At 47.4% G+C, this 12,607-nt stretch overlaps 1 protein-coding gene across 1 annotated transcript in view; it reads left to right on the top strand.

Moving 5' to 3' along the window:
- The first annotated feature begins 1,142 nt into the window (after positions 1–1,142).
- Positions 1,143–12,607, top strand: part of LOC138800496 (sterol 26-hydroxylase, mitochondrial-like) — a 223,648-nt gene continuing 212,183 nt past the window's right edge. Inside the window, exons 1-2 of the mRNA XM_069982210.1 lie at positions 1,143–1,437; positions 7,099–7,289. Of these exons, the coding sequence (XP_069838311.1) occupies positions 1,207–1,437; positions 7,099–7,289 (422 nt within the window). The 5' untranslated portion in view covers positions 1,143–1,206. The remainder of the gene's footprint in view (positions 1,438–7,098; positions 7,290–12,607) is intronic.

The following is a 12,607-nucleotide window of genomic DNA, read 5'->3' on the forward strand; positions in this document are numbered from 1 at the left end:
AGGGACAAGGGGGCGCTGCCTCCGCCTGGAGAGAGAGACAAGGGGGCGCTGCCTCCACCCAGAGAGACAAGGGGGGCGCTGCCTCCACCTGGTGAAAAAAAGGTGGAATCTCCAGAGGCGAGAAGCCTTCTTTACTATGAGAACAGTGATCTGTGGAAGAGTCACCCCAGGATCTGGTCACAACAAAAACAATAGAGGCTTTAAAACAAGAGAGACAAAATAGCATAAATGCATATGTATACAATCTACCCATCATCCCTCCCCTTTCCCTCCATCCATCCCTTCCTTGGTTAATAGACATGTGAGACAGACAACCCTATAGAAATAAAAACCCTACAACCCTATAGAACTAAAAACCCTATAACCCTATAGACGAGAAGGATAATCCCTATAACCCTATAGACCAAGTAAGAAATAAACCTATAGAACTAGCGAGACAAACGCTGCTTCCCTGTTGAATTAGTGAAACAAACCCTGCAAATCTATAGAACTAGTAGGATAAGCCCTACAACCCTATACATAAAGTTAAACAAACCCTATAGAACTAGTGATCCAAATTTTACAACCATATAAACTAAGGGGGACATTTATTAAGTCTGGCGTTTTTTACGCCGGACTTAAAAATGTCCCCGCATCTCCAGCGCTACGGGGATTTATGTAGAGGCGGACTGCCTCTATATAAATCCCGTGCGCACCGCTGAAAACCTACGCTAGCTGAGGACTGGAGTAGGTTTTCTGCGTATCTTTTAGCGGAACAGATGGTGTTCCTCCGTTCCGCCCCCTTCACCCCCCCCCCCCCCCCGGTGTACTCGGCAGAAAGTGCCGATTTGCGAATATTTGATTCGCAAACCAGCCATTTGCGAATAAAATAATGCGCAAATCGGCACTTTCTGACGAAAATCATCCGTATGCCGGATGATACATGTCCCCCTAAGTGGAACAAACCCTAAAGCCCTATAGACAGAGTGATACAAACCTATATACCTAGTGGAACAAACTCTACAACCCTATAGAACTAGTGAGACTAATACTAGAACCCTATAGAAGTAAGGGAGCGGCAGCAGCTTCCCCTCACAGGGCCTCACACTCTTATCGCACTTGGCAATGAAAGGGTTGGGGAAGGGCAGTTCTGGAAGAGGAAAGGAGCAGCCATAGCTGAGAGAGCACAAAGGAGGAGCTGTCAGTGTGGGTGTCTAATGTGCAGCCATGATCAGAGCTGCTGCCAGGACATGCTGTCACCTGAGGAGCGGGATCAGCCCAGGGCTGCAGACAATCAGGGTCACCCAGCACAGAGCCTTACATGGGGCTGCAGCAGCTGGAATAGCAGAGGGGGACAAAAAGCTGAAGACGTTTGATGATTTGCCTGGTCCCTCCCTACTCACCAACCTTTACTGGTTCTTCATCAGGGGATACCTGCTCTATTCTCATGAGCTCCAGGTCAGTGCGGTGGCTGCTGCAGTGTTTTCCTGTGTCTCACTTGTTGCATTGAGGTGGGGTTAGGGTTAGGGTTAGGTCTGAGCACAGTGTCCTCTCAGGGACTGGCACTGGCATTACTGCATGGGTGTAAGGGCACTGAAATATCTCACAGTTCCTGATAAATGTCTCAGGATTAGGGTAAGAGAGGCAGGAGCCCTGCTGTGACTTTCCTGCATGTGCTTCACTTATGTAAGAAAAAAATCTGCTTAGATCATTTTTGACAATGTCACACAACTGCATCTAACAAGCCCTGCCCCCTTCAAGACCGATGGAAGTTAGTTGTAAGGCTAGGTTCATGCTATATACAGCAACTTCCAGTTTAATTCATATACTGTCAATAGCTATGAGCAGTATAAAACCTACTCATATTCCCATAGGGTGATGCACACAACATTGTTTTTCACTTTACGTATATTTTAAGAAAGTCTGAAGAGGCCATACACCTTCTATAACTGAGGACCAAACAATTGTCTGGCCGGCCATTATCTCTCCTGTCCTCTCCGTCCTCCCTATATGCAAAAATCTACAGCACAACAAGAGTCCCTGTGTTCTCTATGGGGATGGCTTATCTCGCTCAGAACAAAGGGGTCAGGCAGTGATTTTCTATCACGCCTGACCCATATCTCCACAAACACCATCTGTCGGAGCCCCATACACCCTATACCACCCACCACAAGCCAACTAAAGTTCAAGGTGTATGGGGACCTTAAGATCTGCACTTATAGGGTCCATATCTGCCGAAGAAACTCACCCATACAGCTCAATGGGTCCGTATTTGCGGATCATTGCCATGGGTGGTGACATTTCTCCATGCAATGTATTTGTATTAAAGCACTTCCCTTTTTTCTGGGATCCTCAAGTACAGATTTAGGCTATGTTCCCACTGAGAAAGACACCGGCCCTTCCGGTTCACCGAACAGATGGTGTCAAAAAAGACCATCTGATGATCTTTACTGCAGCTGAATTCGGATACGGCTGCATCTGAATTCCCCGCTGCACACAATGGCACGTGCAGCCAAAGCCACTCGCTCCATTGTGTGCTCTGACAGGGTTTTCTGCAGCTGCTATTCAATGAATAGCGGCCACAGAAAACGGTCAGTTTCTTGCAGCGCCACTAGGGATCCCGGTCGGAGTGTATACCATGTGTATACTCTGGAAGCTTACTGCATTTGATCAAGGGAAGTGACTTATAAAGCATGGTGAGGGTACAGCGATTATACGGATCCCATGCATTATAGTTCATCATCATCTCTCCATCTCATCCTTTATAAGTTATCACATTACTGCCCCTTGCCATGAGGCATGAGATGATAAACTATAAGGCCATGTTTACACAACACAATTTGAAACAATGGCTGTGATTTATACAAAACACACGTTCTATTGTAATGAATGGAATCACGGCCAGAGCGTATACACATAGTACATATATATATATATATATATATATATATATATATATATATATATATATACACATAGTATATGCTCTGGCCGGGATTCCATCTGGGCGCAAGAAAAACTGACATGACAGAACCTGTCAGTTCACACAATGGAGTGTGTGGCTCCGGTCGTACGCTCCATTGTTTGCAGCGGTGAATTCGGAACTGGGTGTACCGGGGTGTGCCCGCACCCGAATTCAGAAGGAATGAACACCTTCCAGCCGGGGGGGGGGCCTCATTTTAATTTTCGCCTCGGGCAGCAGAAAGGCTAGAATCGGCCCTGAATATTTGCACTTATTTTCTGTGTTTGTACTAATGTAACCTCTGCTGTGCCTTTAACTTTTCGTCCAGCCTTTTTCTCCAGGTGTAAGGCCATGGATGGCTTCTTCAACAACTCGCAAAAGCCTGTACTCTAAGTAAAAGTAGTAATGAAGTAGTAACTAAGTTTTGCCACTAGATGTCGCTAGTATGTATGTCTTGTAGATAAGTATTGCACAGCTGTAGTGCTCAAGAGGTTATTATTCTTTGTGATTTGTGCACCAATAAGAGCTCTTTTCTCCACCTATCTCTGTTCTCTTTCTTCTTTTGCACTCTCTTCTCACCCACTCACAGCAAATATAACATACCCTGTAGGAAGTTGTCACATGGTGAGAGGAAGTGTAGTCACACACTTAGTCTTAGTCTGGTTCCTGTACAGAGAGGACACAAGCCATAACGGACACTACAGCAGTCAAGTTGGGCCCTGGCTTATGCCAGGTCCCCTGTGAGAGGACGAGTCCAGTGTTGTCTAGTCTGGAGTGTGATAGTGGACAGATGCACATGGGAAGCACAGACACTCTTTTCTTGAAAGCAGCACTTCTACTCACTATGCAGTGCTAAACACTCACAGAGAGTCAGAGATCATCCCAGCCCATGCCGTGAACATATCTAAGGCTGGGTTCACACACAGTATATTTCAGGCAGTATTTGGTCCTCATGTCAGGTCCTCATTGCAACCAAAACCAGGAGTGGATTGAAAACACAGAAAAGATCTGTTCACACAATGTTGAAATTGAGTGGAATGCCACCATTTAACGGTAAATAACTGCCATTATTTCAATACAACAGCCGTTGTTTTAAAATAACAGCAAATATTTGCTATTAAATGACGGCCATCCACTCAATTACAACATTATGTGATCATAGCCTTTCTGTGTTTTCAATCTACTCCTGGTTTTGGTTGCTATGAGGACCTGACTTGAGGACCAAATACTGCCTGAAATATACGTAGTGTGAACTCAGCCTAAAGGTGCAGGACAGCATCCTGAAGCAAGAGGAACTGATCCGGATAGAGCAAAGTTGCTAGAAGCCTACATACTCTATTTCGCAGCGCGGGTGTAACCAGAAAATTCTGACAACTGTGCTCAACCCAGGTAACAAGGTCTGGGGCTTGTGTCTACCTCAAAGGTCGGGTCACTCGAGACTGGGGGGCAATAGGTGGTGTAAAGACAAGAGGTCTCAAGTATTCTACTTATTCTACTTCTAAAGTTCCGGCAGAGCACATTACTACTTGGGTTGGGACTTTTGTGACATCCTCCTTTCTACTTCTCTGAACTTACTCTACTTCTTAGCATGCAACTAAGCCAGCACCGCTATACTACTTCTCAAGCTCTCAGCACAAGTCTTTTCAGTCAAGTCCAAAAAATATTGTCAAGTCACAAGTCTACTGTATATCACTGTATCAAGTATTCCTGAAGTAAAGAAGTGTTTATTTATGGTAACAGGACTGAGTGACTCCGTTTAAGTTTCTACTTAAACACTAACACAGTAATTGCATCTTCCTTGGGTCATCTTCCCTTTCTGTGGGTGGCTGTACCGATAGTCAGACTTGTGCTGAGAGCTTAAGAGGTAGAACAGCCGTGCTGGCTTGGTTGCATGCTGAGAACTAGAGTAAGTTCCGAAAAGCAGAGAGGAGGATGTCACAAGAGTCCCAACCCAAGTAGTACTGTGCTCTGTGTTAGAGTAAGTAGAATACTTGAGAGTAGAGAGAATACTTGAGTACCACAGCTGTGCAATACTTAGATACAAGACATACATACTTGCGACATCTAGTGGCAAAACTTAGGTACTACTTCATTACCACTTTTACTTAGAGTACAGGCTTTTGCGAGGGGTGTATAAACTACTAACACCCGTGGTGGGACACCACACATACAACCAGGACTTTCTCAGTGAGGGAACACCAGTTGCATGGACTCAAGGACGACTTTGGGAAACCAAAGACTGTCCACCAGTTCATCTAAGCCACTAAATGTGTTGGAAGAACGTGGCCTCTAGCAGGTTAACCAATAGTCACAAAGACCTGGCATGGAAGGCCATCAGACTAAGAAACACATGTTTATACCTCTTTTGGCATTGCCTGTTTGCTTCGCTCTAGTTGGCATACTGGCATAGACTTCACCTACCCGCATGGTTCAGGAAACCATTTAGAGCATGCGTGGATGCATTAAAGACTCCCATGTGTGTGTGTGTGACATTGTGTGTGTGTGGTCAGATCCTGTTTAACCCCTTCCCTCCAAGGCTAATTTTCATTTTTGCACTTTCATTTTTTCCTTTTCAGGTTTAACAAAACCATAGCGCTTGCAATTTTTTACCTACAGACCCACATGAGCCCTCCAATTGTACTTTGCAATGACAGACCTAATTTTCCCATAACACATACTGTGCAACAGAAAAAAAAATATTTGCGCAGTAAAACTAAAAGAAAAAAACAAAACAATATATGATATGTGAATTTTTGATCACTTTTTTTATTACAATTTTTCTGGATTTGATGTGACCAAAAATCAGCAATTTTGCACTTTGGTATTTTGTTTTCTTACGCTATTTACTGTGCAAGATCAGGAATGTAATAATTTAATAGTTCAGGCAATTACACACGCGGAGATACCAAATACAGTGGTGTCTTTCCCATAAGTTCCTGAAGTGGATCTGCTATGATTTGGAAGGTGATGAAGACTTCCTGGGTCAGAATACAGGGCTGTAGACCCCGCTATGCAGACCATGCCCCTCCCCCACTCGCCCTCCCATCCAGTACAGGGAGCTCTTACACCAAAGCAATGCTCTTACACCAAGTCACAATTTTGAAAAACTGTGAGCTCTTATACCAAAACGCTCTTAATCCAAGTTACTCTTAAACCAAGGCACCACTGTATATATGGATGTATGTTTGTTTATTTATTTTTATTTATAAAATGGGAAGGGGAGGGGTGAATTAAACTTTTTTTAGGGGAGTGTTAGCAACTTACCTGACTGCGCTCCAGCGACGTCCTCTCCGGCTGGAGCGCAGCGCCGCCTTCCCGGCCGGGGACGGGAGACCCGACGGCTTCCCTGGTTACCAGCGGCGCCGCAGCGGGCTCCAGTGACGTATGGCGGCTCAGCTGAACAGGATTTGGCTCAGGCTGAGTGGCATAGGTTCCTGACACTAAGCTTGTAATACCACACACAACCTGGGGATAGAAGTGATGCTTTTTTAGCAAGAAAGTAGCTGTGTCTTTTCTAATCCCCCGACAGACATCTCAGGGAGGAGGTAGAATGGGCTGTTCAGAGTAGGTCAGAAACATAATTTGCAGCAAGAAGTGACTCTGTCCACATTGGCCGATGTTCCTGCAGAACAGCTTCATTACCTAGTGAAATCCTTGTCACAGTGAATTGCTGCGGTATTGATGGAGCTTCAATACTGAGGACATCCAAGGTAGAACACAGATGGTGGGTGGTGTGAGATATAAGTGGTACCAAGTTCAACGTTCCCTTCAGTGGCCATGGCCATGTAGATTGTATGTATGGCCATGGTAACAGCCATATAGTGCCGTAAATAACCTCTGTCCTAAGAATAAATTGCCCATGTAGTGTGCACCCAGTGCCGGCCCAGACTCTGTCCTCACCATGCTATGACTCTGGATCCATTACTCGTCCTGCAGTGACTTTGTGCTTCTCATATGTTACAGTGGTTACAGTTTGTTTCCTATGGATGGTATAGGTTAAGGTTTAGGATGTGTTCACACAGCAGCCATCACAATGGGGCTCGTTCTGTAAGAACCCTGTGCGTTCTAGGGAGGCACTACCATGGATTATAGAGAGGTGCTGCCATGCATTATAGAGAGGCATCAACATGTCATTGGCTGTCTCTTCTGTTTTGCAGGCCATCTATAAGAAGAAGTATGGCCCCATCTATAAATCCTCCTTCGGAGCGTATACAACTGTGAACATCACTGATGTCGACCTCCTGGAGACTGTGCTGCGTCAGGAGGGAAAGTATCCGATGAGAAGCGACATGGAGCTCTGGAAAGTCCACAGACGCCTCCGGGACCTGGCTCTAGGCCCTTTTACTGAGTAGGTTTAATGCCAGCACATTGTGCTTTGCTGATCAGCTTGAGAAATCTGCTCTGATTCTGCATTGCAAGAGATTTAGTGTACAGTGTCTGATGCACATCTCCAGCAATGCAACAAGTTACAGTACAACGTTGAAGAGCAGGAGAAGCTTAAGAATCATACAGATGATAAGACTAAATTTAGATGTTGACCCATCTCTATGGAGAAAAGTCAACTACCCAGGTATAGGGTGGTTTCAGATTTAGAGATAGCAGCTGCAGTTCTGCTTACACCTTAAAATCACGGACACAGACATCTGATGTATGTATCGGTAATATAAGTTTGGGAAGCGCACCCCTTATTAATTTGTGTTAACTTTTATAGACAGAATATGGGGCGGTACTACTCATGCGTAGTGTATTCATATGAAATATGTAAACATTCAATACAGGCGGGGTTCCAAGTCACAAGACACATACATGTCACACTCTGGTAGGTCAGTCCATAAATGGTAGCAGTTTCCTGTTCTGGGCAGTCAGACTAGCACAACGTGTTATTTTCCATAAATTGTTTATAGATTACTGGCTCTTTTCCTTGTGTATTGTGACTACAAATTATAATTTTCAAGGAGCTGTGCTCATCGACATGCTGCCAGCATTCCTTTCCTTCTTCCAAGCCATCTCTCACCCTCTGATCACGCTCCTAATTCAGAGGGCAGTATATATATAGGTGTAGTTATATAGGTACGGTGCAAGTAAGTAAAATCACATCCCCTAGCCTTATCACAGACGAAAAGCTGCACTGTACTACTCCCCCAGTCCCCTCCAGAGCTGTACTCGTTATTCTGCGGTTATACCATATGTATTACTCCAACTCCTTTTAATTGGAAAAATTGAAAACATTAACAAATACAATAAACAAAAGCATAATAAGGACTAACCAGCCATAACTAAATATAACTGCAACACTGCTATACTGCATAACATAAGATCAATATTCTATATAATAAACTAAACCAACGCCACTCAGGCCGCCCAGCAATATTATACAAGTCGCCTCCAGCACACCCATCCCTCACACCACAATTACCATTACAGTGTTACTATGCCTAAATATAATAATCACCTATATACAGTGCCGGGACAAAGGGTAGGCAAGGGTAGGCGATGGCTTAGGGCGCTATCTAGTTACAGTGGGCGCAATTTCAATCTCTTTATAAATTTTTTTTTACTACAAGCTCCTGTACTCCTGGTGGCCGCCAATCGCCAATCATTCTTTAGGTGTAGGAAGGCTGGGAGAGGGAGGTCACCGAGGTCAGAGGTCTGTACCATATAACACTGCACTGCTCCTCTGCACACAGCACTTCCCACATTATTCCCCAACCTGTGGGTCACCAGCTGCTACAAAACTACAGCAGTCAGGGCATGATGGGACTTGTAGTCCTGCCACAGCTTGGGAGCCACAGGTTGGTGAACACTTATAATCTGTTTATTATGTACAAGCTAATCCCCATGACACCGCTGCTTTATATTATTATTGTATTGGATCCTTGTACTGGGTCGCGTCAGTATATGATTTGTATCTGGCGCTGTGACAGGGGAGGTGTATGTGACAGGATCAGTATATGGCGCTGTGACTGTTAGGGTTAGGGGAGGTGTATGCAGTGGCGGTCTTTGGCACCAAGCACCCCAAGCGATCGCTTGGGGCCCCCAACATCCAGGGGGGCCCCTACGCCCCGCTCTTGTGCTCAAGACCGCTAGACAGGGCCGCTGCCCCGCACGCTGCTGCCATCTGAACTGTAACTATGAGCACTCGTAATGAGCGCTCATAGTTACATGCAGCAGCACTGACAGGGCGGGAGACATTGGCCCCCTTCCTCTTGTGGCCGCAGGAAGGGTTTTCCCTGCGGTCACAAGTGGCAGCTTTGTCCTTGTGGTGCCGGCGCTCCAGTGACATCACTGGAGCATCGGCGCCAGGACAAGGGGAGTGCGGCCTCTTGTGATCGCAGGGAAAACTATTCCTGCGGCCACAAGAGTGAAGAGAAGAGGAGACGCCCAGACCCAGGTGAGTATAAGTGTTTGTTTTATTGTGTTATATACTATATGGGAGGGGGAGCACACAGGGGTCTGTTTAACTGGGGGAGCGCACATCGGGGGACTATATAAATGGGGGAAGCACACAGGGGGGCTATATAACAGGGGGAGCACACAGGGGGGCTATAGACTACTGGGGATTCACAGAGGGGTCTATATACTACTGGGGGCAGCACACAGGGGGTCTATGTACTACTTGGGGCAGAATGGGGTCTATATACAACTTGGAGAGCACACAGGAGGTCTATATCCAAGTGGGGGAGCACACAGGGGGGCTATATACTACTGGGGGAGCACACAGGGGTCTATATACTACTGGTGGGGCACACAGGGAGTCTATATACTACTGGGGGAACATACAGGGGGTCTATATACTACTTGTGAGGCACACAGGTGGTCTATATATAACTGGGGGAGCACACAGGGGTCTGTATACTACTGGGGTAGCACACAGGGGGTCTATATAATACTGGTGGGGCACACAGGGGGTCTGTATACTACAGGGGGAACCACACAGGGGGTTTATATACTACTGGAGGAGCACACAGGGGTCTATATCCAAGTAGGGCAGCACACAGGAGGTCTATATCCAAGTGGAGGAGAACACAGAAGGTCTATATCCAAGTGGGGGAGCACACAGGGGGGCTAAATACCCCTGAGGGAGCACACAGGGGGCCTATATACTAGTGAGGGAGCACACAGGGGGTATATACAACTGGGGGCCGCACACAGGGGGTCTATATACAACTGGGGCAGCACACAGGAGGTCTATATACTTCTGGGGGAGCACACGGGGGTCTATATCGAAGTGGGGGAGCACACAGGAGGTCTATATCCAAGTGGGGGAGCACACAGGGGGGCTAAATACCCCTGAGGGAGCACACAGGGGGCCTATATACTAGTGGGGGAGCACACAGGGGGTATATACAACTGGGGGCAGCACACAGGGGGTCTATATACAACTGGGGCAGCACACAGGAGGTCTATATACTTCTGGGGGAGCACACGGGGGGCTATATATAACTGGGAGAACACACAGGGGTCTATATACTACTGGGGAAGCAAACAAGGGGTATATACTACTGGGGGCAGGACACAAGGGGTATATACTATTGAGGGCAGCACACAAGGAGTATATATTACTGGCGGTAGCGCACAGGGGGTATATACTACTGGGGGCAACACACAGCGGTCTATTGTTTTGAAACGCGTGTCAAGGGGGGGGGCAGATATAACTTTGCTTGGGGCCCCAGAAATGCCAAGACCGCCCCTGGGTGTATGTGGCAGGATCAGTATATGGCGCTGTGACTGTCAGGGTTAGGGGAGGTGTATGTGATAGGATCAGTATATGGCGCTGTGACAGGGGAGGTGTATGTGACAGGATCAGTATATGGCGCTGTGACAGGGGAGGTGTATGTGACAGGATCAGTATATGGCGCTGTGACAGGGGAGGTGTAAGTGACAGGATCAGTATATGGCGCTGTGACTGTCAGGGTTAGGGGAGGTGTATGTGACAGGATCAGTATATGGCGCTGTAACTGTCAGGGTTAGGGGAGGTGTATGTGGCAGGATCAGTATATGGCGCTGTGACTGTTAGGGTTAGGGGAGGTGTATGTGGCAGGATCAGTATATAGCGCTGTGACTGTCAGGGTTAGGGGAGGTGTATGTGGCAGGATCAGTATATGATGTGTATATGGCGCTGTGACTGTCAGGGTTAGGGGAGGTGTATGTGATAGGATCAGTATATGGCGCTGTGACAGGGGAGGTGTATGTGACAGGATCAGTATATGGTGCTGTGACAGGGGAGGTGTATGTGACAGAATCAGTATATAGCGCTGTGACAGGGGAGGTGTATGTGACAGGATCAGTATATGGCGCTGTGACTGTCAGGGTTAGGGGAGGTGTATGTGAGAGGATCAGTATATGGCGCTGTAACTGTCAGGGTTAGGGGAGGTGTATGTGGCAGGATCAGTATATAGCGCTGTGACAGGGGAGGTGTATGTGACAGGATCAGTATATGGCGCTGTGACTGTCAGGGTTAGGGGAGGTGTATGTGAGAGGATCAGTATATGGCCCTGCTACTGTCAGGGTTAGGGGAGGTGTATGTGGCAGGATCAGTATATAGCGCTGTGACAGGGGAGGTGTATGTGACAGGATCAGTATATGGCGCTGTGACTGTCAGGGTTAGGGGAGGTGTATGTGACAGGATCAGTATATGGCGCTGTGACTGTCAGGGTTAGGGGAGGTGTATGTGGCAGGATCAGTATATAGCGCTGTGACTGTCAGGGTTAGGGAAGGTGTATGTGACAGGATCAGTATCTAGCGCTGTGACAGGGGAGGTGTATGTGACAGGATCAGTATATGGCGCTGTGACTGTCAGGGTTAGGGGAGGTGTATGTGGCAGGATCAGTATATGGCACTGTGACTGTTAGGGTTAGGGGAGGTGTATGTGGCAGGATCAGTATATAGCGCTGTGACAGGGGAGGTGTATGTGACAGGATCAGTATATGGCGCTGTGACTGTCAGGGTTAGGGGAGGTGTATGTGAGAGGATCAGTATATGGCGCTGTAACTGTCAGGGTTAGGGGAGGTGTATGTGGCAGGATCAGTATATGGCGCTGTGACTGTCAGGGTTAGGGGAGGTGTATGTGGCAGGATCAGTATATGGCGCTGTGACTGTCAGGGTTAGGGGAGGTGTATGTGACAGGATCAGTATCTAGCGCTGTGACAGGGGAGGTGTATGTGACAGGATCAGTATATAGCGCTGTGACTGTTAGGGTTAGGGGAGGTGTATGTGACAGGATCAGTATATGGCGCTGTGACTGTCAGGGTAAGGGGAGGTGTATGTGGCAGGATCAGGGCCAGTCTTTGGGGTGTGTGAGCTGTGGGCATGCACAGGGCACCTCACCCCCGGCCAGCTAGGGGGCGCTCCGGCAGAGAGCTGCACAGCACATCTAACTACAAATAGAAGTTAGATGTGCTGTGTTTCTGCCAGAGGACACTACAGAGATGCTGCTGCTGCCTGGATTCCCGCCATCACCTCCTCCCTATTGGCCGCTGCAGGTGACATATAACTCCGCACAGCTCCGGCCTCTGTGTCCTGTCAGAAGCTGCAGTGAGTGTCCTCCACCACAGGGGGGCAGTGTGTGGCAGGCCGGGGGCGGCACCATGTCTCTCTCATCCTCCTGTGAGGAGGCAGGAGGAGGGGATCAGCGCTCCATACACACAGCCTGGGCTCCTAACAACG

The sequence above is a fragment of the Dendropsophus ebraccatus genome, chromosome 9 (assembly GCF_027789765.1).
Source record: "Dendropsophus ebraccatus isolate aDenEbr1 chromosome 9, aDenEbr1.pat, whole genome shotgun sequence".
Taxonomy (NCBI): domain Eukaryota; kingdom Metazoa; phylum Chordata; class Amphibia; order Anura; family Hylidae; genus Dendropsophus; species Dendropsophus ebraccatus.